General features: G+C 46.0%; 1 protein-coding gene across 4 annotated transcripts; it reads left to right on the plus strand.

Moving 5' to 3' along the window:
* Positions 1 to 2,521: 2,521 nt before the first annotated feature.
* On the plus strand, positions 2,522 to 26,245 carry TLR5 (toll like receptor 5). 4 transcript variants are annotated; one of them, XM_084828697.1, is made up of 3 exons: positions 2,522 to 2,590; positions 12,683 to 12,864; positions 21,966 to 26,245. In XM_084828697.1, exon 3 carries the CDS (start codon positions 21,975 to 21,977, stop codon positions 24,564 to 24,566), a length of 2,592 nt encoding a protein of 863 aa, XP_084684823.1. In that variant the 5' UTR covers positions 2,522 to 2,590; positions 12,683 to 12,864; positions 21,966 to 21,974; the 3' UTR covers positions 24,567 to 26,245. The 4 variants fall into 4 exon arrangements, with proteins under 4 accessions (XP_084684823.1, XP_084684822.1, XP_084684821.1 ...); XM_084828696.1 differs by lacking the exon at positions 12,683 to 12,864 and adding an exon at positions 18,595 to 18,663; XM_084828695.1 differs by lacking the exon at positions 12,683 to 12,864.
* Positions 26,246 to 26,802: the final 557 nt, after the last annotated feature.

Below are 26,802 nucleotides of genomic sequence, written 5' to 3' on the forward strand. Positions count from 1 at the left end.
TCCCAAAGGCAGGAAGGCTTTGAAGACCACTGAAAAGGCTCTCTATCCAGTCAACACCCATCACACCTCAAATGGGTGGGCACCCAGAGAAAGGACCCCAAAATGACCAATTCAGTAGGTGGGTGGATTGATACAGAAGCAGGTCGTCCAACAAATATCTGTGGCCTAAGCCACATAGGGCTTCAAAGGTTAAAATTAGCACTTTGTAGTGGGCTCAGAACTTAAACATGGAAATCCAAGATTCTGTTAGCTCTACGTCCTTGTATCAAAGTCCAGGTTTATATATAACCTTCTCACTCATGCACTGTCATCAGATTGCCCCGGTAAATATGCTGTTTTATTACCAGGATGGGTGTATCTGGGAATAATTTGTAGACAAGTTAGGCCACAAGTTTTCTAAACCATTTCAAGCACAAAACACAGAAAAATAACATGGGAAATAATTTTGTCTTGGTAGGACTAACAGAAAAATTGGCTTGTGTAGCTTCTTCAGAGTGAAACTTTATCATATTGACTGGAAGGTTCCATCACTGCAATGCCATGTAGACAGAATGAAAATCACTAGCTCTCCTTCCACTTCCAACTCAGCTGGTTCTGCAAAACAGGTATTTGGCCTCTTGATTGTACCTGGCAGTTAATGAACAACCCAACCTTTTTTTTTCTTCAGTTGCCTTATCTGACCATCATCACCACCTCAGCCTCGACTGAATTTACTTTTTGACCCATGTGTAACAGACCCATACAGCATTAATGTCTCTCAATCAGTGCAATCCTAAACATATGTTCTCAAAAGTAAGTCCCATTGAGTTCAATGGGGCTTACACCTAGGTGTGCGGGTACAGGGTTGCAGCAATTGTTACACAAACCTGATTCATCAGTAATGACTTCTGCATTCATATTGCCTTGGTGTACTTCTTCAGGAGACTTTTCATGCAGGGGGAGGGGGGAGAGTTAACAAGCCTTTTATGGTATATGGTAACTTTTTGGAGCCCTAACCTGACACAATCCTATTACAAGCTATTGCCTCCACATTTTTGCCATCCCATCTTTATATCTGGGAAACAATGGAAGTAAATTCAGCGCACATTTCAGCCTGTCCTCCTTATCTTAGGGACACTCATTCTGGGTAAGTCAAGTTGTCAATTATCTACAGGTTTCCTTCCAAGGACGTGTGCTTAGGGCTGAAGCCTAAGGGCCTGTTCCTCCATCTTTACTTTGCAGTAAGATCCATTCCCTGGAAAAGACCCTGATGCTGGGAAAGACTGAAGGCAAAAGGAGAAGGGGACGGCAGAGGATGAGATGGCTAGATAGCATCACTGATGCAATGAATATGAACTTGAGCACGCTCCGGGAGAGAGCGCAGGACAGGAAGGCCTGGCGTGCTATGGTCCATGGGGTCACGAAGGGTCGGACCCGACTGAACGACAACAACAAGATCCATTGCGCTCAGTGGGATCTACTTCCAAGAAGTAGGGGTGCTTCCAGACGAGGCTTTTACTGAGCAAGTGCCCTGCCTCCTTCGCGGAATCTTAACACTGCAGCGTCGCACTGTGCGATCCTAATAATACCGTGCATTGTACTAGGATCGTGGTACTAGAGACCGAACCAATGCAGCGTTTGGGGGCGTGCCTGAGACCACAGCGATCGATATTAAACCTGCCCCGCGCCGACGTTCTAACGTGAGAAAAGACACCCAGATCGCTTTCGGCGAAAGAGGAGGGCCAGGCGCACGTTTCTCAAGGAAGCTCGTGAAGTCCCTACGCTTCCCTTCGGGCAAGCTGCCCTTCGAGCGCACGCACAGCGCCGCGCCAGCCTCTCGCTCTGCGGAACGGACCGACTACGCCCCGCGCGCCGGCCGGTCCCCGTTCTGCTGCTGCCAGGATCGCCGCTCTGATGAAGCGACGGCCCTCTCGGTCCGGTTCACACCGCGCAGAGAAAGCGTGGGGGGACCCCGGGGCGTCTTCGCAAGCCCTGGACGGCCATGCCTGCGCCACGCGGGCCTCAGCGGGTCTGCCTCGGAAGGAAGCCCCGTCGAGGGCCACACTCGTCCCAGGTCCGGTCTGCACGGAACGGCGGCCGTCACTCCGAGAGGGAGACGCGTAATTTCTCTCCCCTCGACGCCGCCGGTAGGAGGACGAGTCTCCGGAAAGCGGTGGCGCTTTCCGAGTAACGGCGAGGAAGGCCCCTGCAAAGGACACGCGGCCGGCCGGTTTCCCCTGCCAGGAAGGCCCAGCGGGGCTCGGAAGGCGGGCGGCCGGCCTGCCGCTCCTGTTCCCGGAGGGGGGCAACGCGTGCGGAGAGGCGGAGCCTGTGGCCCGGAATCGGCCCGCGGCGGAGGAGGCGCGCGGCTGGTCCTCGGGCCGCGGACGGGGAGCGGCTTGCGCGCGGGCGCCGCGTCGGGCCGCGCTGCGGGGGCGCGCCGCCTTTCCCACGCGCGGGGGGTGGAGTCGGCTCGCCCGGGAGAGGGGCGGCGAAAGCCCTGCGCTGCCTTGCCTGGGCGGACTGCGCCGAGGGCGAGGCCGCTGTAGCTCGGTGGCAGCGCGCCTGCCTGGCATGCCGCAGGTCCCGGCGCCGTCCCTGGGAGGTCCAGGTAGGACTCAGTGGGAATAGGACTCCTGCCCGAAACCCCGGAGATCCCCCGCGGATGGGGGTGTGGGAAATGCGTATCCAGGAGGTGTTTAGCGTAGGCGCAGAACTGGGGGCCCGCGGCCCAAACCCGTCCCCCCGTGGTTCGCCGGGCAGCCCTGCTCCCTTCCCTGGCCCCACCCGGTTTCCCCCTTGACCACTGATTGGTGGTTACCCAGCTTTTGTGCATCTCTCTCCCCCTGCCCCTTCTAGCAGTAAATATGCTGGTTTGGGGGGCCCTGCCACTTTGCCTGTGGTCCCACCCTCCCCTGGAGGGAGGTCCCTGAGAGCTTCTTGGAAATGGTATTCAGTCCTCGGGCTGAAAGAGGTTAACATAAGAACACAAGAACTTTGCTGGATCAGACCAAGGGTCCATTTAGTCCAGCATTGTGGGAAGCCCACAAGCAGGACAGGAGTGCAACAGCACCATCCCACCCATGTTCCCCAGCAACTGGCATACATAGGCACACTGCCTCTGATACTGGCGGTAGCATGTAGGCATCAGGATTAGTAGCCATTGATGGGTTTCTCCTCCACAAATTTGTCCAGTCCCCTTTGAAAGCCATCCAAAGTGATGGCCATTACTACAGGTTGAACACCACTGGCTTAGAGAGAAGTCCTCTGGCTCCACTTTCTATTCCTGCCTCTGACACAGAATCCCTATTTCCAACTGTGGTCATATCCTTTAACATTTTATTTTCTGTTGTGGGCGGCAGTGGTCATCACTGGCAGAAACACATGAAGATAAATTCCCATTCCCTCATCATTGGGAGGCAGAGCTTAGTCTCAGGAGGGCTATATGAAATAACACTCAAGGCAGTGCTTCTGAGCATGTTTAAAATGCCTTTCCCTTCCTGTTGGGCGGATACTGAACTCTGCTCCAGATGAACCATATGAAGTCACATCAACTAAAGCAAGCTTCCACAACCTAGCACCCTCCAGATGTGTTAAATGCAACTCCCAGCATCCCCAAGACAGCATTTTCATGGGGGATGCTGGAAGTTGTGGTCCAAGTGTATTGGCCCCAGGCCTGTAACCAAGTCACCTGTTGTTTTAGAGGGGCCTAGAGATCCATAATGCTCTGCTTAGGTTCATTATTGGTGCAGTTTCCTTGCTAGTGGGTCTCTGAGCATGTGGGATGAGTCAGAGGTCGATAGCATGTCCTGCACATTCCATGCTAATGAGGGCTAGTTTCTTATCAGGGCCTAGGATGTGCCTGAGAAGTGAGGCTATGTTCATGCTGAGTTACAGGTGGCTGTGCTGGGAAAGCTGATTGTTTTCCTTCTGAACAAGCACTGTTAGCCTATGCTGGGAAAGTTGCAGATTAACGCTAATTAACGCTTGCTGCTGTCATGCTGCTTCACTGCTGATATGTATGGTATAAAACCCATTTTACCCCATGGCTCTGGGTTCAGAGAAGCTATCTGATCCAACCATTGGGTATGCCTGTGTGCTGTAAGTACTCAATAAAGTATCCTTGTAAGCAAACCTGGGTCTGCTTTATCATTGTCCTGGCACCTCCAAACCTTAGCAGCCCACGGCCAAGGCATACACCAATGCATCTGGAGGGCACCAGGTTGGAACACATCCGGAGGGCACCTTATGGGAGGGATAAAAAGCTGACCCCTGAGAGGAATGAATGGGAAAAGTGAACAAAAGAAAGTGCCCCTGAATACATGTAGAGTTCCTTTTTTCACCATTAGCTGTTCGTGTTAGGCTGCACACATCAGTGACTGGGAGCAAGGCTAGCCCTTTGGTTCCTTAGGAAGTGAGCAATGGCACGTGTCTTTTTAGAAATCTGCCCCTATCATTGGGAAAGCATGTGAAGAGGTTCTGGGGTAGTAAAATGCGGTTTATGAATGGTCGACTACTTTAGTAATATTTTGCAACAGAACCACAAAGGCAATGGTTGCTACAGTTTAAGCTGAACACTTCTGTGCTAGACTGCAATGTGGCCAGGGTTAAACATGCATTTAAAACCTACATTTATATCTGATAGCAGCAGCTAACTCTATGGTCTATAAATAAAACTACATAATCAATAAAACCTGAGAATAAAATTCTGCCTTTATCTGGGAACCATGTGCCAGCCTTACTCTTATCCCCTTACTCCTAATTTTGAATTACTATTCCCATTGGCATCCCAAGCCATGGCTTTGGTTTCTCTACGAAGAGAGGAAGCTGCCATATACTGAGTCAGATCCTTGGTCTATGTAGCCCAGTACTGTCAACACTAAATGGCAGCGGCTCTCCATGGTTTCAGGCAGGAGTTTTTCCAGCCCTACCTGGAGATGCCAGGGATCGAACCTGGGACCTTCTGCATGCAAAGTAGGGGCTCTGCCACTGAGCTGTGGCCCTTCCCCATTAATGGATGGGCAGATTCACATGAGGAAAAGGCACTCAGTCCTTGAGGCACCCCAGTTCCTACTATAGCCTTACACTCCTGATCTTCATGAACACTTTCCCTGCAGTCAGACTGCTAGCAGAAGTTTCTGGAAAGAGCGATTTCTAACTGCAAAGTGTTGTGCTTGGGACTGTGGTAAGCCTAAGTGTAACTGACAGGCATCTGTTAGATGGCAAACAGCAGAATTTTCTGTCCACATTTTATGCAGAAAAGGAGACCTACCAGACTGCAAGCAGCAGCCAAGTCTCTCACACTCATACAATAAACTGTGTTTATAAGCTCTGCGTAGACAGAGTTTTATGTATTGCTCATGGTAAAAAAGTTACGTTAAGCACAATATGAGAATATGCTGTATGTATGTATCCCTATCTTGTAATATATGTAGTTTGGGCTTCTAACTAGCTATTTGCTGCCCTAGATGATGGCAGCATGTAAGAATCATGTATTGGCAGGAAAGCTTTCATAAAATGGAAGACGATTGGTTATTTTGCCCCTCCCCCCCACTGCCCTTCCAGGTCATTGATGTGCCACAAACTGTTAACATAGATGCGTGTGGACAGGTAGGGTAGAAATTTGTATGGGTTTGCTTTGTAAAGTTGACGTAGGTTTAAAGTCTGCATCTAGAAATAGATTTTAGATGCATATTCTTAAAGGAAAAATTTGGGATCACTAGGTATAGAAATAACATAAAATGTGAGTTCATCTAGACAATTGGGCTGTGAGGAATAATACATTCAAAAGTAGGTGGTAGCTTTTGCTAGGTCAGTTTCTGTTGATAAAGAAATACGAAAACTTTGAATTACAGAGAGCTGTTCACAGTGTAGAGTAGAAAGGTAACTAATTCTATGCCATAAAGAAACCCGAACAATAATTTTAAACACATTGTGCATGTTGACCGGCCTGGTTTGCTGGATGGACTTATTTATCTATTTGGATATTTATAAACTGCCCTTCATTAGGTGGTGAACAATAAATATATAATAAAAACAATAAAATACCATTGTAAAACAAGACAAAGCAGTAAAAAAAACATAGAACAGACCAACCAGTTTAAAGTGCCCAGGCAAACAGAAAAGTATTGAGCTGATGCCAAAATGATTACAAGGTTGGTGCCAGTTGCACCTCCATGGGTGTTTCACAAATGGGGCACCACAGCTGAGAAGTCTCTTTCCCTATCTGTCATTCAACAAGTAGAAGACATCTTGAGAAAAGCCCCCCTGCAGATCTTAAGACGCAGGCAGGTTGGTATGGGCATGGGCATTCCTTCAGTATTTGGCTCCAAGGATGTTTAGGGCTTTGTAGCTAAGCACCAGCCCCTTGAGTTGGGCCTGGAACCTGTGCAGGTCCCTTTGGATTAGTGTAATATGCCACCTGGCTGCACCTATTAACATTCTAGTAGCCACATTCTGCACTAGTTGAAGCTTTTGTCTTTCAGGGCAGCCCTATGTACAACACATTACAGTAGTCCAATCAGGAGGTTACCAGAGCATGGACTACTGTGGCCAGACTATTCCTACCCAGGATGCTAAGGCCAAACTACATGCAGTGTTGTGTTGAGTATTTTTAGTGAAGTTTCTGCAATCTGCAGTAGAAAGCTGATACAGGAGTGGCCTTATTACTCATTTTATTTATTTATTTATTTATTTATTTATTTATTTATTTATTTCTATACCGCCCAGTAGCCGAAGCTCTCTGGGCGGTTCACAAATTTCCCCTTAGCAGGCACTGAAAATTACCACCTCCCAGAGTGCTCTTTCCCCCGATGGGGAACAAAAATGCAAGTACCTTTACCTTTTCCCCGATGGGAAGGAAAAGTGTCCGAGGGGATTTTTAGTGGGAAAAAATGCCAAAGGCAAAAGCTCCCCCCCCCCCGATTCCAGTATTCCACTGCAGGTTGTAACCTCTGCATCTGGTGTAGGTTAAAAAAAAAAAAAAGTCGAAGTCTTTTATAAAAAGGCATATCAGAGGAGTTTTGCCATTATCTGGTTGTGTGTCTGATATTTGTGAATAAAATGGTTGTCGGTAGAACCTATTATAGCAGTTGGAAGCAGCAGCAGTTTGTTTAAGAAAGCATCAGATCCCATTTAATCTGTTCAGTGTGGTGTTTATTGTAAGATGATTGGTTTTATAGTTCTGCAGTTTTTATCACTTTGTAATTATTTATCTCATTTATTGTTGTTTAGTTTGGCCAAACATACAATTTTTTCCATTACCTTGATGTGCAAGTACTGTGCCCATGTGGGGAAAGGATCGTAATACATATTTACCTGCTGATCAGTAGAAGTCATCCGATCAAAAAACCAAAGAACCCTTGCAGGCTGATCACTGTAAAGAGAGAATTCTCATTGCCCTGATTATTGGACTGGCTGACTCTGTCTTTCCTGCTGACATCTCAGTGAGAGATTCACTTCCCCTTGGGAGTGTCAATAGCCTCTAGTTTCTGTCTCAAGTACTGAATGTTCTGAATTGTTTTTCAATATTTGCAGCTGTTTATGGGAAAGTCATATATCTCTTAACATAGGGAAATATTAGTATCCTTGTGTTATACAGAGGAACAGAACAACTTGCACAAGTTCAACAGGTTAGAATGGCAGGAGTTATAATACAGCATCCTTCCCCAACCTGGTGCCTCCAACTGTTTTGTACTTCAACTCCCATCTGGCCCAGGCTGCATGGCCAATGGTCAAGAATGCTGGGAGTTGTAGTCTGAAAGATCTGAAAGGTACCAGGTTGGATAAGGCTGTATTAAAGTATAGAGAAAAAAAAAATCTTGATTCTTTTTGTAGTTACGCAATCTAGAGAGTAAACTTAACTGGAATTTCAACATTTTACAGTATGAACTGGTAACCTTCTTGCAGCTTGTTGAGGAAGAACTGTAACGTGTTCCTTCTGGGTGTTCCTGTATCGCTTACTTATGACAACTTCCTAGTATTGTTCAAGATGTTTATATATAAAGGGGAAACACTCAGATGAGTTTGTCATTTAAAACCAGGAACAAGAAGAATACAGTGTCCCTCTAAACCAAGAGTGTGGACCCTTTTTTGGCCCAAGGGCTAAATTGGTTCTGGGCAAGCCCGTTGGCGCCCCCATGCTAGCAGTGTGCAGGGACAGCCCTCTGCTGGCATGCGGCCCCAATGTGATCACGCACTCAATCACAATCGCAGACATTTCAGCCTGCCTCCACAACAATTGGGCAGTTTTAAAGCCTCCGTTGGTGCCAGTGGAGCCTTTTTAAAAGCCTGATTGCAGAAGGGGAGAGGTGGTGTTTTTTGGTGGGGAGGGGGAATGTTACAGCATTGGGCAAGGCTAGCTCTTCTCTCCTTGGCAGCAACCCCCTTGAAAATCCCCCCGCCCCGCTGCAGTGATGCTTTTAAAAAGCCTTGTTGCCATGGGGAGGGGTGATTTGTTAGGGGGTCACAGCATTGGGGAGGGGCAGGTTAGTTTCTCCCCAGCAGCAGCCCCCACAAAATGTCCCCCTGATGCTGCAGTTAGGCTCTTAAAGCCTCCATTGCTACCAATTTCTGAAAGCATTGTTGCAGTGCGGCTGGCTGATTTAGGAGGCTGATTTAAAAGTGTGGTCTGGCCTGACCCTAATCTCGCTCATTTGCACAATAACCCTGTGATGTAGATCAAATATTCCTCCTATTTCCAAACCAGTCCCAGTTGAGAAGGGCTGTCAGTCAAGCTCTCCCCTGTTAATTGGGGACATTTCAGCCAATGGACCTCACTGACCCTGGTAAACAGTGGACAACCATTGACCCTGTTGCCATGGCCATAAATACGAGCAATAATGCACAGATCATGTTTTAACAGTCGTGCTGCAACCAGGATTCACATCCTCATTCCCAGCTGCCATGGAAAGTGTTGCCATCAGTGTGACTGTAGACAATGGTCCAAATCTTCCAGCAGCACAAATACCTTTCAGTGGGGCCAGCAGAGTACGGAGAGCTGGGATTCTCCAGTGGATTTTTAGCTGAGCCAGTTTTCAAACCAAATCTGGAAATTCACCAGCATGTTCCCAAAGGTAGATAAGTTATTGATTATGGCTCAAAGTGAATGAGGCTGTTCCTGGAACAGTTGAGTGCAAAGGGCAGAATTACAGAAAGCATACATGAGAGCCTCTCCACATTTCCACATGTTCAGCATATGTTAACACAGCCTTCCCCAACCTGGTGTCCTCTAGATGTGTTGGACTATAACACCATGCTGTTGGGGATGATGGGAATTGTGTTGCATCCCATCTGGAGGGTACCAGGTTAGGGAAGGCTTTTCTAAAAAATTAAAAATGAGGGTAGACAACCAGGTGCCCTGCAGTTGGGTAGGACTCCCACTCCCATAAGCCCTAGCCACCATGGCCAATGGTCAAGGTTTATGGGAGCTGGAGTGCAAAACATGCAGAGGGCACCAAGCTACCTCTTCCTGAATTACAAATTGCCCTCTGTAGATCTTTGAGACCAAGCTTCCGATTTGTACCCCAGATATTTCTTCAGTACAAATGCACACTCGTTGTTTATTTATTTATTTATTTATTTATTATTTAATTTATTAATCGCCCATCTGGCTGGTCACCCAGCCACTCTGGGCGATGTACAACATACAATAAAACAATAAAATTCTACAATAAAAATATTTTCTAAAATACCCTAACCCACCCCAAATGCCTGCCTGAACAGCCACGTTTTTAATGCACGACGGAAGCTCATTAAAGAGGGGGCATGACGGAGTTCCGTAGGGAAGGAGTTCCACAGAGTGGGGGCCACTACAGAAAAGGCCCTCTCCCTCGTCCCCACCAGTCTAGCTGTCCTGGCTGATGGGACAGAGAGAAGGCCATCCGAGGCTGATCTTGTTAAGCGGCCTGTCTGGTGCTGCTGGAGGCGCTCCTTAAGATAGGCTGGGCCGGAACCATATAGGGTTTTAAAGGTCAAAACCAACAGTTGTGTGCTACAGCCAGAAAAACATGTTGCTGTACTGCCAAATGGGACCTTTCTGCTATGTGAGCTATGCAACTACATATAACGTCTTAAATCTATGTCATCGCTTTAATGTTTTATGTTTTAGAAAATGGTCCCGAGTTACATAGCTCATTTAATAGTGCATTTTGCTTGTGATTGTATCAAGCTACAATAGGAAGGATGGTGGCTAGAAGTTAATCAGATAAAATAAATAAAACATAAATTGGAATTTAAAAACAAACAAACCTCAGAACATTGCCTTTTGCCACACACCCTCTACACGTGCAGGTCACCGAGCAAGATCATTGACTAGTACATCAACAACCCAGACTGTTTTCAGAATCAAGGGCAGGTTTCTGGGCTAAAACAGAGTTGTTTTTTTCATATCATCTTCAGTAAAATATTCATGCTGTTTGGAAGGTAGAATCATAAATACTCCCAATGAATGGGACCTGCAACTGTGTTGCTGTGTGTTCAGTGTTGCAGCCAGCCATGCCCTCCTCAAAGATACTCCATTTCACTGTTATTTTTCTAAAGATGTTTTGGACTTCTGCAAACATTGGGTTTTTTCAAAGCCTGCTGATGCCTCCATCTTGTGCACGTTGTTCTGGCTACATAAGGACCACCACTCTAATTTTGTTATAATTTAAAAACTGAGCCAATTGCAGAGCTGCCATCCTAAGCACACTTACCTAGCAGTGAGTCGGCTTGAACTCAATGGGAACACAAGATGAGCCCTGCTGGATGAAACCAAAGGCTCTTTCCCAAGGTGGCCAGCCAGATGCTTCTGGGAAGCCCACAAGCAGGACAGGAGTGCAATAGCCCTCTCTTGCTGTTGTTCCCCGCAACAGGTATTCAGTGGCATGCTGCCTCTGATTCTGGAGTTAGCATATAGCCATCATGACTAGTGATAGAAGGCCTTATCCAACTTGAATTTGTATAATTCCCTTTTAAAGCTATCTAAGTCGGTGATCATCACAGCATCTATGGAAAGGAATCCCGTAGTTTAACCATTTCCAGAGGGGTAGCCAATGTTAGATTGTTGCAGGAAAAATAACAAAGTGTCTTGTGACACCTTCAAGACTCACAAGTTTATTACGGCTTTTGGATGCTATGAGAAGATGTACTTCCTTTTGTCTGTCCTCAGCCTTCCACTGTTCAGCTTCATTGGATGACCGCATTGGGTTGTAGTATTATGAAAGGAGAAAATGTCTTCCAATCCACTTTCTCCACACAATGCATAATTTTGTACACCGCTATCCTGTCTCCCTAAGGCTGCAATCCTATGCATGGTTACACAGGAAAAGGTCCTACAGCTCCCAGCATTCCCCAGCCAGCCATGGTGGCTGGGGGATGCTGAGAGTTGTAGGACTTTTTTCTCTCAAATCATGCATAGGATTGTGCTCCTACTCACCTTTCAAGACCCAAACGTTGTAATCATTCTGCCTAGGGGAGCTGCTCCAGCCCCTTGATCATTTTAGTTGCCCTTTTCCACGCCTTTTCTAACTCTGCAATATCCTTTTTGAGGTGCGGTGACCAGAACTGTGCACAGTATCCCAAATGTGGTTGTATCATAGATTTGTAGATAAGAGTGTTATGATACTGGCAGTTTTATAATCGATTCCTTTCCTAATGATCCCCAACGTGAAATTTGCCTTTTTCACAGCAGACACACACTGGGTTGATGTTTTTGTTGAACTATCTACCACAACCCCAAAATCCCTTTCCTGGTCAATCACCACCAGCTTGGACCCCATCAATGCATATGTGAAGTTAGGATTTATGCTGTTGGGGTCTGAGCTGGCAGTGACTAACCCAGAAAGGGATTTTGGGGTTATGGTAGATAGCTGAATGAAAATGTCGACTCGGTGTGCTGTGAAAGAGGCAATTTCCATGGGGCTTACTTCAGAGTACACATGTATAGGATTGCCCTCCTCCCACAAAATAACCTCCCTCGAACTCAGTGGGATTAATTTCTTTGTAGATATATTCCAGAGGGGTAGCCGTGTTAGCCTACTGCATCAAAAACAACAAAGAGTCTTGTGGCACTTTAAAAGCTAACAAATGTATTCTGGCATAAGATTTCGTGAACATCTGATGACATGGACAGTGTCCACAAAATCTTAAACCAGAATAAATTTGTTAGTCTTTAAGGTGCCACAAGACACTTCGTTGTGTAAATATAGTTAGGATTGCTCTGTTAAGTAGTTTGATCTAGGGTTCTTATTTTATACATTCTGGTGATACATAGCATGGTGGAGTTCCTTGAGCAAAGGATTGAATCCCATAGCTTTTTATGATAATGTGCCAATCCTTGACTCTCTGCATAAAACTATACTAAAGCTGTGCACAAATGGCCTCTCAAAATTCTCCAGCCTATTTGTGGGCAGAGAAATTGGGGGGACCATTTCACTGAATTTCTCCTAGAGGAGAAGAATTCTCCCACAGTTTCTCACAGAAAAAGCTCACTATTGGCAGGGGTTGTAGCACAGCTTCTGTCTTTTTTCCTAAGGGTTCTGGGTTTATTGTGCTCCTTCTGTAGGTGGCAACAGCATCAACTGTGTTGAGGCGTCCACTTTTCTGAGGCAGAATTTTGAATTTCTTTTGGTGGTATTTTTGAGCTTACCTAATCACTGCGAGGTGGCTAAGGATGCTGTGTGTGTTTTCTCTCTCTATCACACATCTTTCCATTGTTCTGCAGCATCCTAGGCCACCTCCACTTCCTGAATTGAAAAAGCCCCATGGGAGGAATTGCCTCATGACGTCTTCCGCATGATGACTTTTAACTAAAGTGTGAGAAGCTGAGGAGGCTACAGGCTGCCACAGAAATTATTGTATGATGACAGACAGGACATTCATGCACACCCCTCAGCCACCTCACAAGTAAGATCAGCACAAGAAACCCAAATCCAACCATAAGAATTTCTCCAAAATTTATCCTCCTTTGAATTTCTTTTCGAAAGCAATTTCTTTTCTATCAAATTGAATGAGAACGGTTGAAAAAATGTCGGAGAAATTTTCGCAACAGTGCTAACTAATACATAGAGTATCCAATCTAGTTCTCATATATCTTAATGCTTGACCTCAAAAGGCAGACTCTTTTCCCTCATTTTTATTTTTTAGATTTCAAATGGTCTTTAACTTAGCCTGACACATTTAGAATCTGTGATAGTATTAATTCTCATTGCATCTTTGTTGCCAGAGTGAATAAAGTCAGTATATACATCTGCACCACACTTCTGAGCAGTGAAAATTTTCAGAGGTTCCAGCGCTTACCCAGGATTTGATTTCCTTAGAAGAAAGTCACGGGAGACTTGTGGCGTTTCTGGGATACAAGATTTATTTACTCATATATGTAGGCTGAGCATTCACGGCATTGCCACTCCAATGGATTCCTGTTCCCCATCAGATGTTTAGGGAGACCCATAGTGCCACAGGATGTCCTGCAGAGAGCAAAGTCCACTTTCTGCCTCCTTTTCAGATGCAGTTCCAGCACAGACACACATACAGACCTCTCTCACTCACTCCTCTTGGCTAGTGGGGGAAAGGAAAACGAGTCATCTCTGCCCATCACCTATGGCTTCTTGGCCCACCCTAGCTCTCATTGAAACACATTTTATTAATTAGTACACTTCTGTCTCGCTCTCTTTTTCCCCCTCTTGCAAGGAACCCAAGGCGGCTTACATTATCCTCCTCCTCTCCATATTATCCTCACAGCAGCCTTGTGAAGTAGGTTAGGCTAAGAGTCAGTGACTGGCCCAAAGTCACCCAGTGAGCTTCATGTCTGAGTGGCAACTAGAACCCAGATCTCCTGAATCCCAGTCTAACACTCTACCCACTACCTCACACTGGCTCCAGCCATTCTGGTGAAAAACATCTGGCTATCAACTCTCCTTGGTCAGGTGCTAAGAGCTATTGCCTCAAGGCACCCACGCTGATAGCTCTAATTACAGAATCAAGGATTACATCTTTGTATCCTGCATCTCTTTGCCATCAAAGGCACTAGCCTGTAAGGGTCATTCAGAAGGGTCATTCAGACTAGGGATGGATGAAAGTCCCTTACCTGTTCTCGAAGCTTGCTTTGCGGTGGGGGGGAGGCGCTTCGGTTCTCCCCCCGAAGTTCATGCGAGGGGGGGGAGGCGCCCCGCCTCGCCCGGCTGAAATTCAGGCCGGGGGGGAGGCGCCCCATCCCTCGCCGGCGAAATTCCGGCCGGGTAGAAGCGCCCCGTCTACCCAGCCGCGAAAAAAAAAGTAAAAACACACACACACACACACCCGTGATAAGCTACGTAACGATTTACGTAGCCTATCACGGCTAGATTTCCAAAGTCAGCCGTGATAGGCTACGTAAATCGTCACGTAGCCTATCACGGGTGACTTTGGAAAAAAAAAAAAAAAAGCGCGTACGCAAATGGCGGCGGCCCATGGGCGCCACCATTTGCATTCCTTATTTTGGCACGTCTAGTCTATGTAAAGATTTACGTAGACTACGGCGAAAATAAGGGAACGCTATTTGCCCCCGCCCCCGACAAAACGCCGCCGAAATGCCGCCGGGACCCGCCGCCAGGAGGGACATTCGCAGGAGGTAAGTCCCATCCCGGGGGGGGGCACGGGGGGCCGGCGGAGAATTTCCCCACCAATTTCGGGGGGCCGAATGCGTTGGCATTCGGCCTCCCGAAGATTCGGGGAGAAATTCTCCGCCATCCCTAATTCAGACCAGCCCCAAAGCCATGATGATATCTATGGGTTTGGGGCAAGCTACATGCAAATGTATGTAATGAAGCAATTACATTTTTCTTTTATTGAAAAGCTGGCTTGGAGGGCAGTTGGGGGGAAGATAAGAAAGAGGGGTATTTAACCCTATCCCCCCTGGCTGCTCTTTCTCCCAGAGGATCTCAGATGCATGTTGACACGTCTAACATCCCATTGCTGGGGGTTGGAGAGGTAGGGACCCATTTTGAGCATAAAGACAGCTGGCAGGATAAGCATTAGTGTGGTGACTGTAGCCATGAAATTAAAAGACGCTTGCTCCTTGGGAGGAAAGCTATGGCAAACCTAGACAGCATAGTAAGAAGCAGAGACATCACCTTGCCGACAAAGGTCCATCTAATCAAAGCTATGGTTTTCCCAGTAGTAATGTATGGCTGTGAGAGCTGGACTATAAGGAAGGCTGAGCGCTGAAGAATTGATGCTTTCGAACTGTGGTGCTGGAGAAGACTCTTACGATTCCCCTGGACTGCAAGGAGGTCAAATCAGTCAATCCTAAAGGAAATCAACCCTGAGTGCTCATTGGAAGGACAGATACTGAAACTGAAGCTCAAATATTTTGGCCACCTAATGCGAAGAGAAAACTCCCTGGAAAAGACTCTGATGCTGGGAAAGACTGAAGGCAAAAGGAGAAGGGGATGGCAGAGGATGAGATGGCTAAATAGCATCACCGATGCAATGAATATGAACTTGAGCACACTCCGGGAGAGAGCGGAGGACAGGAAGGCCTGGCGTGCTATGGTCCATGGGGTCACGAAGAGTCGGACACGACTGAACGACTGAACAACAACAACATGCAAGTAACCCCCACACCTGTCAGTTGTCTGTTCAAAATCACAGCCTCCTGAGATGGCTTTTCTTAATTTGCTATTACTACTACTACTATTACTATTAGACACCTTTCTCTAAAAAAAGTCTCAAAGCATCTTGCAGTAGGAATTAAACATACAAAAAGCCAAAACAGCTGAAAACCATTTAAAATACCAAGACACATTAAATCAACTAAATTGAGAAGCCCCACCTTATGCTGTCAAATGCCTGGGACTAGAGAAAAGACTTAACCTGGTGCCAAAAAGATGACAGTGTCTCACTTTACGTGCATTGGCGTGTAACCTGGAGCTTGTCCCTTTTGTACTCAGGAAATCCTGACTCAAGATTGTCAATGCTGTCAGCAAAAAGGCCAAAGTTTCACTCATCCTTCCATTGCTTAAGCAGCAGAAAATGAAGCTGGGCAACAAGAGGGAACTGGCCAGGCTGTGCTTCCCACATCCGCTTGCACATACTGGTGTGAGGGTAAAGCTGCTGGAAGAAAGCCACTGAATTCCTGTTGTGGACTTTTGCAAACATGCTTTGACAGCAAACAATGCAGGTCGGTTTCACAAGCTGAGTAAGGAACAGAGTTCCCCTTTTCTTTGGGGTCATTTATCAGTGCTGCTGTCTCTATGGCATTATAGGAATGCCTTTGACCACACCTAGATCTACAGAGATGTGTTTGAGACCATTCCCTCCCGGTATGAACATTTTCATTGAATCTTGGATTGCACTTCTGGTGGCAAAGCCTTGCTTAGGAGAAACATATGCACCAAGTGGGGGGAGATGAGGATCGGGTTGGGGTGGCGGGACAAAGAAGAAGCCGGACCTCGCGTACTGGCACCAAAGGCGGCTGCCTGCTCTCCTCGCTTTTTACCTCCAGGAGCTTGTGAGCTGAGGTCTCTTCCTGCTCGCACAGGGAGAAATTATGTGCAGGAGATCTCATGATCAGCTGGGCGGCCTGGCTTGCATGTTCTTTGAACTGCATGGTGAAGAAGAGGTCCGCCCTGGCATGTTCCACTACACAAGGATTGCTGCTGTGGCTGCTGAAATGAGGCAAAGATGAGCAAGAGCATGCCTGCAGAGAGACAGAAAGCTGGGTGAGAGACATAGAGTGTGTGTGTGTGTGTGAGAGAGAGAGAGAGTGAGAGTGGCAGGCCAATACTTAGTGCTAGAATGAATGATATAGAGCCAGTGTGGTGTAGTGGCGAGTGTTGGACTGGGAGTCGGGAGATCCGGGTTCTAGCCCCCACTTGGCCATGGAAGCTCACTGGGTGACTTTGGGCCAGTCACAGACTCTCAGCTTAACCCACCTCACAGGGTTGTTGTTGTGAGGATAAAATGGAGGAGGAGGGGGATTATGTATGCCACCTTGGGTTCCTTAAGGAGGAATATAAATGTAATAAATAAATAAATAAAGTGCACTGGTGGGCAACACATGGTCCACAGGCCATGTGGGTCCCCCACTGCCCCCCAGCTCTGTAGCAATGAAATTCTCAGCGGCAACAACAAAATTGGCAGTTTGCAAGAACAAACTAAATATTTTGCTGCTGTTGCTGCTGAATTTGGCAGCACAGTCCCTGGGGAGCAGTCCAGGGGGGAATATGAAAATGGCCCCTGGACCCCCAGAGTTGCCCACCCTGATACAGAGAGATTATCTTGTTTTATCTATTAAATATACGTATTTGTTTTTAGAGAGAGAGGAATTCCTGCAAATAGTGCAAAAGATGAGAGAACACTTCATCCAGGCAGCTCTTTGTACAATCGTTACTGATATAAAGTATGTTGGGAGCCAGAGGATCAACTCAAAGGGATGCTGTTTATTCATTCGTTCGTTTTAGATTTATTCATTAATTTTTACTCGCTTTTGTACATAGATGCCCTCCAAGCAGCATACAGAATATTAATATTAATGCTAAAATTCTGGATTTAAAAAGCACAGCCAACAAACAGTAAAGTATCAGTGACAACCTCTGTCGTTCAGTCGTTCAGTCGTGTCCGACTCTTCGTGACCCCATGGACCATAGCACTCCAGGCCTTCCTGTCCTGCGCTGTCTCCCGGAGCGTGCTCAAGTTCATATTCATTGCATCGGTGAAGCTATCTAGCCATCTCATCCTCTGCCGTCCCCTTCTCCTTTTGCCTTCAGTCTTTCCCAGCATCAGGGTCTTTTGCAGTGAGTTTTCTCTTCGCATTAGGTGGCCAAAATATTTGAGCTTCAGCTTCAGCATCTGTCCTTCCAATGAGCACTCAGGGTTGATTTCCTTTAGGATAGTGACAACCTTAAGCTGGCATAAAAGCAATTAAAACAACAGGCTACACCAAATGGCTTGGAAATTGGAAGCATGCCATGCACTCAGGCCCTCCTGCCTCCTCTTCTGCACAAATTCCCCCTTCCATTTCTGGAGCTAACTGGGTTGCAGTGTTATGTCTGTACACCAGTCCTTGTTAGATCAAACCAAAGTTTGCAGTCATTGTCGGGCCAGGAGTCAACTAACACCTTCTGGTTTGAGCAAACAATGTTGTAAGCATTAACACTGGTGTAGATTTAATACTATTCTGTGGTTTGCTCCCCAAAGGCAAGGCAGATGGCAAGAACGGGGGGTCTACAAATGTCAGCTCGGCTCAGTCTTCAGCTAGTGTTCAGAGCTGTTGTCCTTTCCCACCCCCAAAGCTGCTGAATGTGCCAGTCGACTTGGGGGAGGACAGGAGAGGTCTTTCATGGTGCACAGTGCTTTAGAGCAGGAGGCTGGCGGCTCGGATTTGAGTGGGGCTGTGCATCCATTCTGGGTTCCAGTCAGAAGCAGCCAGAACTCTAAAGGAGCTATCCAAGGTGCTGAACCTATTTCAGGAATAGGTTCCAGCACCTTGGATAGCTCCTTTAGAGTTCTGGCTGGCTTTGGCTGAAACCCAGAATGGATGCACAGCCCCACCAAAAACGGGGCCTCCTGCCCTGGCCCCACTCCACCCACAGTTCTCTGCAATTCATGGGGAAATCGGGATGTGATCTCAGTGCCGCTTGGTATCTTCTCCAGCAGGCGTGGAGGGAGCTGCTTCAAGCAGACAGATTCACAGAGACCTGGACAACAGCAAGGGGGAAGGAGCACGTGAGTTCAGCAGCTGCTCCCAATCTCTCCTAACCATGGTTAGGGGAGCTATGTGGGTTTTTTGTTTCTGTGACAAAGCCAATAACGAAATGTGACTTGTTAGATCAGCCACTGTAGCCTGGTGGTTCCAGTGTCAGTGGGGCGGTGAATCTGCTGCAGGTCCCAGTCAGAACCGGTCAGAACTCTAAAGGAGCTGTCCAAGGTGCACCTTGGCTAGCTCCTTTAGTTGGACAGTTCCGTTAGAGTTCTGACGGAAACCCAGAGCGGATTCACCTCCCCACTGACATCGGAGCCACCAGCCTCCACTGAGATCAGCCTTCCCCAACCATGGCCATACTGACTAGGGATTGTGGGAGTTGAAGTCCAACTCCTCTGGAGGTCACCAGGTTGGGGAAGGCTGGGTTAGATCCATGGCTCAGCTGCCGCCTGTAGAAATCCCACCCCATGGTCTTGGCTGGCAGTCAACAGCACAGGCTGCTCAAGTTAGCCACAAGAATCAACACTCCAGTGAATCTGTAATGCTTCAAAGGAGTGTAAAAGCATTTCTGCAGCATTGTTTCTGCAGCATTTCTGCAGTATTGTTCTGCAGCATTTCTTTATTATTATTATTTTTAAGCAGCGTGCGTGAGATGCTGGCAGGCTGTACTGTTAATGCAGCAGTTTAGTTATTCAATATCAATAATTCATGGCATTGGCCTATTTGTTAATTACTGGCCCAAGACCCAGTTTTTTTTCTCCCCCATGGAATACATTTATGGGATGGCTTGCAGGGATTTGGGTCCACAGCAGTTTACACTTATTAAGGTTGAACACAATTATGCTGAAGGGTGCAAAAATTCTTGCTCTGGTTTCCAGCCAGTTATTTCAGCTATAATCTTAATAAACTTTTTTTAAAAACTTACACACACAACTGTCTGCTTTCATGCCGTTGATGCCTAGAGTTTTATGTGGACTAAAACATGCCCTTTATACATTATAGCAGCCTTCCCCAACTGAGTGTCCTCCAAATGTTTTGGGCTACAACACCCAGCATTCCTGACCATTGGCTGTGCTAGCTGGGGCTGATGGGAGCTGAAGTCCAAAACATCTGGAGGGCCCAGAGCGGGGAAGGCTGAGTTATAGTCTTGGCAGGGGAACTCCTTTCTGTAGGTCCAAAACATCTGGAGTGCACCAGGTTGAGGATGGTTGCTCTATGTCAGGGGTGTTGAACCTCAGGCCCAGGGGCAAATCTGGCCCTTCAGGGTTCCCCAGATGACCATGTCCCATCCCTGACCAATTGTTCCATGGTTTCCTGGCAATTGCGTGTCCTCCTCCCCACTCTAAAATGTCAAAATGCCTCTCCTAAGGCTTAGTTACTGGCAGTAAGTACTTAAAACTGAATTATGGTTGTATGTTTGTATCTTAGTCCTTCCCCTTTTGTCTTTGGCCCCACTCCTCTTGTGCTCTGGCCCCACCCACTGCTGCATTGCGGCCCCCAAGAGCTTCTGTGAAATTGAATTCAGCCCCTGGGCTGAAAGAGGTTCAGCACCCCTGCTCTAGCTGGGTAGCTGGCCACGCCACGCCCTTCCCCAGACAGCATGAGCAAGCCTGATTCATGGCACTTCTCAAGGTGGTAGCTGTATGTAGGGATGCTTGGAGAAGTCAATCTTTGCTAATTCTGATACGACCTGTCCTGATCCTTACCTCCTGGACTGATGCGTGGGGATCGGAACATAAACGTCTGTCAGATTTCTCACTTCTCCAAATGTTGCGGCACGGTTCTAGGCTCCCCCCCCCCCCCGCAAGGGTATCAAAATGTGAAAGATTTAAAATGTGTATTTTGAGAAAATATATGCAAATATGTGTATTTTGCAAGGAGATGTATTTTGAAATGCAAATTTAAATGTGATTTTTCATGCTGAAGTTGTTTTGAAATGTTAAAAAGTTACACATTAATGTGGAAATAAGAAGGATATATGAACGAACACATGCAGTAGTGACCCAGGCTGGTTTCCATCCTTCGCTTTGTGCCCTACTGCGTGTGTTCTTAAACCGCGGAACCCTGGAGAGCTGGATTGGGGCCCCAGGCTATGCATTGTCTCAACCCAGGTATGCCTGGGTTGGGAGGTGTGAGGGCAGTGTCCCCACAGTGCTGCACAAGCCCCATTTCAGATCACCCTTCACTACCCTGATGCCATCCGGATGTCTCTAGATTACAACGTTTGCCTTTGGCCCTGCCCACCACTGCAGTATGGCCCTCGAAAGCTTTAAAATGGAATTCAGCCCTCGGGGAGAAAGGGGCTCTGCACCTCTGCCACACTGAAATTAGATCTTGGGATTTTCCTTGTAGGAAACCTCTGTGATGTTATTAGTGACGGGAATTATGCCACTGGAAGCTCACATAACTTGTTTCAGAACTGTCCTTGCTAGGGATGTATTGATTTTGTTAAATCCGGTTCGTCTGTGTTTCGTGGATTGTCAGGCGTCTTTCATTCCATCATTCACTCATTGACAAGATGGGAGGGGCATTCGGGATGTACCAGAATGTCTTTCCTGTTTGCAAATGCGCATTTGCGCTTATCCCCAAAATAAAAAAAAACTATTTTGCAAGTTTGTGACTCGGAAAAAGCAGGATCACTGCAGAATCCGTAGGTCGGATTCATAGTAATCTGAGCTTGTTTGACTCCATTGCAGATTTCTTGGACATCCCTGCTCCTTGCTAGATCAAAGCAAAGATCAACCTTGGCAAAGACCATTTAGCTTTCTTACAGGCTAATTAAAACAAGACTAGATGATCAAACTGGAGCACCTTACAAGATCTTAGTTTATTTGTAGTTTGCTTATTGTGACATAACAGCTTGAACCTAAGGCCTTTCTGACATCCCATTGATCTTCCCAACAATCCTGTCTGGTAGGATGGGCTGAGAAGACATTCACACTGCAATCCTGTGCACTCATACTTGAACCCTTGACCACAGTGAGGCTTATTTCTGATGAAGGTGTAGGATTGTGCTTTTGGTGTATGAGCAATAGATTAGTGCTCATATTTCTTTTCAACTATTGGATATAATGGCTAAATGGAACTTCCACCTTCAGAGGCAGTATACCTTGATTATCAAATGCAGGGGACGAATAGGTTGGCCATCAGTTTTATATCCTGCGTATGAACGCACAGTGGCATGTGAGTGGCCACTGCTGGAAATAGGATATTGAAATAGATGAGCTCTGCTCTGTTCCAGTCTTATATTGTTATGTTTATCCCAGACCTCTGTAGTCCAGTGTGAATTACAATGCTGTTTTCTCTCTCCCCACCCCTTCCACAGGACAACTGCATGATGCTTCACCATCACCTAATATTTCTCACTGGAATGATGCTTCTATGCAGAGAAATATTTGCAGTTCCTCGGTGTTCAGCGGAAGGCAGGACTGCAAACTATGACCATTGCAACTTCACTCAGGTTCCACTTGTGCCTGAAACTGTTGTCTTGCTTTCTCTAAACTTCAATTCCATCCAGGAAGTGACTGCCACCTCCTTCCCACTGCGGGAGAGACTGATGATTTTGTCACTTGGATCACAGTTGGCTTCTCCTGTAACCATAGGAAGAGACGCTTTTAGGAATGTGCCAAATCTTTATCAGCTGGATTTAGGTGGCAATAAAATGCTTTTGTTGGACCACGGGGCTTTTGTGGGCCTGGTGAACTTACGTAACCTTCTGCTATATGGTAATGGTCTTAATGAGTCTGTTCTGGAAGAGGATTACCTTCGAGATTTGGTCTCTCTGGAATATCTGGATCTTCAGTTCAATGAGATCACTAGGCTTCGTCCTCACCCTTTATTTTACAACATGAAATTCTTGGTCATTCTAAGCTTGAAATTAAACCCCATCAAGACCATCTGTGAAGGAGATCTGGATAGCTTTCAGGGGAAAATGTTCAAAATGTTAGATCTCAATTCTAATCACTTGTATAGAGAACGTTCTATGGACTGGGCAACTTGTGGGAATCCGTTAAAAAATATTCTCGTAGAAACTCTGGATGTTGGTAGTAATGGGTGGGATGTGGCTACAACCCAGCAATTCTGTACAGCTATCCAGGGAACACCACTTTTGGCTTTGAAGGCATCATCTGGTGCAATTGGCTTATCATTTGGATATGAGAATCTCCGGGATCCAGATAATTATACATTTGCAGGTCTTGCTCAGAGTGGCCTTCTTGTACTTAATATGTCACACAGCTCTATTTTTTCTCTTAACCCATATGTATTTCAGTATCTCAGTGATTTGAAATTGCTTGATCTTAACACAAATTATATCAATAAAATTCAAAAGGAAGCATTTTTTGGTCTTCAGAGCCTGCAACACTTATATCTGTCATACAATCTGCTGGGCGAACTCCTTGATTACACTTTCAAGGGCCTTCATAATCTGCTTTCTATACAACTGCAAAATAATCATATTGGGGTGATTCAAGAGGGCACATTCAAACACTTACCAAGTCTTCAGACAGTGGATCTCAAGGATAATGCCCTAAAAGTAATCCGGTCACTCCCGAGTCTCAACTATGTTTTTTTAGGTGGCAACCGGCTAAGCTCCACAGGCACTGACAGAATCACAGCTATAAATGCCACATACCTTGACTTAGAAGGAAACAGGCTGGGTAACCTGGGTGATCTCTATGAACTGCTCCAAATTCCAGATGTGCAGTATATCATTTTGAGAAACAATCATTTCTCTTATTGCCACAAATATAACAACATAGCAGAAAACAACCAGTTACGCTACTTGGATCTTGGAGATAATATGTTAAAGCTTGTGTGGGAGAGCGGTTTATGCTTAGATGTGTTCAAGGCGCTTTCCAAGCTTCAAGTACTCCATCTTAATAATAACTATCTTAGTTTCCTTCCAGAGGGTATCTTTAGTGGCCTAGTATCACTGGATAGGCTTAACTTGGCTTCTAACCAGCTGAATTATATTTCTCACAATGCCTTCCCTCCAAGCCTGAGGAACCTTACATTAGCATCCAACCAGCTTCTTTATCCTGATCCTCAGCTCTTTGCAACTCTAGACTATCTGGATATCACCTATAATCGTTTTTACTGCAGCTGCCTCTTAAGCAGCCTGATTGTGTGGCTAAACCAAACCAATGTCACCTTAGCTGGATCACCAGATACAATGTTTTGTTTCGGACCTCCTGAATTTGCTGGTGTTTCTCTTTATATGTTAAATGTTGATGGTTGCAATGAAGACGAGATGCTGGAGTCTCTACAGTTGTCACTCTTCCTTTTTACCTGCATTACTCTGATGATGTTCTTAGTGCTGATAATTGTCTTTACTCACTTTAGGGGGACTTGTTTCATCTGGTATAAGACCGTAACAAGAGCATTCTTGAAGGAGCTCCAGCAAGACTTGGATAAAAAGACATATAGATACGATGCCTATCTGTGCTATAGCAGCAAGGACTTTGAGTGGGTCCAGAATTCCTTGATCAAGCACCTGGACTCCCAGTATTGTGACAAAAACAGGTTTGCTCTCTGCTTTGAAGACAGAGATTTCCTGCCAGGAGAGGACCACATCAGCAACATCACTGATGCCATTTGGAACTGTAGGAGAACTATTTGCATTGTGACGAAGCAATTTCTCAAGGACGGCTGGTGTGTGGAGGCATTTAATTTTGCTCAGAGTAGGTATTTTTCTGACCTGAAAGATGTTCTCATTATGGTGGTAGCTGGGTCGCTTTCTCAGTACCAGCTGATGAAATATCAGCCGATCAGAGCCTTTTTGCAAAGGGGCCGATACTTGAGGTGGCCTGAAGATGACCAAGATGTGGATTGGTTTCTAAATGTACTTTCTCACCAAATAGTGAAGGAGAAAGAAGTTAAGAAGAAACCCAGGACACTGGAATTGAAAGCTGTAAGGGTGTCTTAGTTGGCAAGATGGGCTGTCATTTTTGTGGCATAAGAGAGCCAGTTCTCCAAAGAATGCGCCATCCTGTTCTTAAAACACACTGGACCTTAAACACTCTCTACATGAGCGAGGCAAATCCAGCACTGAAATTTGCTGTAGGGCACTCTAGTGAGCTTGCTGTCATTCCCCTTCACTTCTCTGAGCAAGATTACATATCCAAGTCTTGCATGGTGGAAATGGCTTTTGTGCTTGTTATGGTTTTATAACTATAAACTCTTATTGGTTTGTGGATTATTAACCATTGTGTTGTTTAGCCAAAGGAAAAGTCCATTACTATTGTACCTAGACTTGAAAACATATTGCCAATCTCTTGCCCTGATGGGTTCAGAGACTAAATCGAAGCATGGGATGGCTAACATTTCCCATTGTACCCCATTCAGCACTCAACAGAGCTGTCTGCCTCCTTCTCATGACGGTGTTCTTTTCAAGATCAGTATTTCTGAAACTACCTTGGGGACGTCTCTCCCAGTCATGATTTCTCCATTCACTGGAAGACTGCATCCCTATTTGGTGCTTCATTCCATTTAGATCGGGGTGCAGAACCTCTTTCAGCCCGCGGGCTGAATTCCATTTTGGAAAAGCTCTCAGGGGCCACGTTCCAGTGCTGGGCATCAGAAATACCCCAAATACCAGCATATTTAAGCTTAAGCTTCTTACTGCCAGTAACTAAGCCTTAAGAGAAGCATTTCAACCTTTTAGAATGGGGAAAAAGCTCCAGAAATGTTGGGAAACCACCCAACAATCAGTGATTTGGGGCCAGGGGATGGGCCAGGGGAGAGGGATGAAATTCTGCACCCCTGATTTAGAATGGACACACACAAGGGGAGGTTGTCAATGCAGTGGCAAACTCCACCCCTTCCACCTATGCATCTTCATTAGATGCCAAGCCCTGCACCTCCTTTTTAATGTTAAATTGATTGAAATAATGGTGATGGAGACTTAATTCCAGTGCTTCTTTGAGTGCATTTTTCAAACTACCTACCTCAGAGTCTGAAGGACTGTACATAAAGGGAATATTCTGACAACTTCATTTGTCTTAAAGATATGTGCCTGAATGAATTTAAATGCTCAGGATTGGATTCAGAGTAGGACTCTTAAGTCTGCTATTTAATGGGAAGTACATGATTATAAATGAATAAATAAGTTTAATGGCTTCAACAAATGTCATACAACTATAGCTGACATTAGTTCCTACGTGATTCATCGATGTTCATCGATGTTCATTGCCATCTCAAAGAAAATGGAAATTCAAAATATCTCTTATCAGCCTTGGTTTTTAAACTCACTTGCCTGGTCACCATAGGCGACTAGGACTTTCACCACCGGGTGAATGAGTGGGCTGCCAGAAGGAGAGTGGAGCACTCAGCCTCTTCTCCAGCAATCTGCTGCATTTCTAGGCGGGGTATAGAGGCGGGCACTTTTCCTCTTCCTCGCCTAGCGTAGATACCAAGCGGGCTGCTCCATGTACATGCTGGATGCACAGGAGGTGAAGCTCCATCTTATGCACCCATGATAGAAACTGGCCGTGGAGAGAGGAGCTTCCTATCTGCTACTAGCCTGTTGCATTTCAGTGCTAGATATGTTTGGTACATTTTGTATAATTAAATGAAAAAAAAATAAATACTGAAACTGCTTCTGAATATTTGCTAATGTGAAGGCAAGACTCTCTTTGTCAGGAGAGGTACTTTCTTTGGCAGCTGAAATCTTTTGATTTCACATTATTTATTAGGTGATGTCAGGGGCGTTCCTAGGTTCTTAAAAGATCTGGGGCACAGGCCCATAGCACAAATTAGCGTGTGTGTGTGTGTGTGTGTGTGTATAAAATATCTGAGTCTAAGCGCACCTCTAGTGTGTGTGTGTGTGTGTGTGTGTGGTGTGCACGTGGTGTGCTTGCGTGTGTGTATAGATTACATACATACATACATACATACATACATAATAAGTGTGCACTGACCCCCCCCCCCACTTCAACTCACACCCTGATTCAGCGTTTCGAAAATCATCCCATGTCTGCTCTGGCCAATTTGTAGTCGGTCCACTTCAGCTCAGCACCAAACCTTAGTCAATGTTTGGAAAAATGAGTCTTTATGCTTCCTGCTGTCTACCACAGGAAATTAGAAAAAAATCTGTAACTTTTTTCTCTTGGTCAGAACTGGATGATAATTTCAGGCATAGAGCTCCCTAGAAGGGGATACCT

The sequence above is a fragment of the Heloderma suspectum genome, chromosome 1, assembly GCF_057233095.1.
Source record: "Heloderma suspectum isolate Gila_16-S chromosome 1, 16-S_ref, whole genome shotgun sequence".
Classification (NCBI taxonomy): domain Eukaryota; kingdom Metazoa; phylum Chordata; class Lepidosauria; order Squamata; family Helodermatidae; genus Heloderma; species Heloderma suspectum.

Bases quoted from the DNA above. Each gene is read 5' to 3' on its own strand.
- TLR5 (XM_084828697.1), top strand. From the start codon at position 21,975: ATGATGCTTCACCATCACCTAATATTTCTCACTGGAATGATGCTTCTA.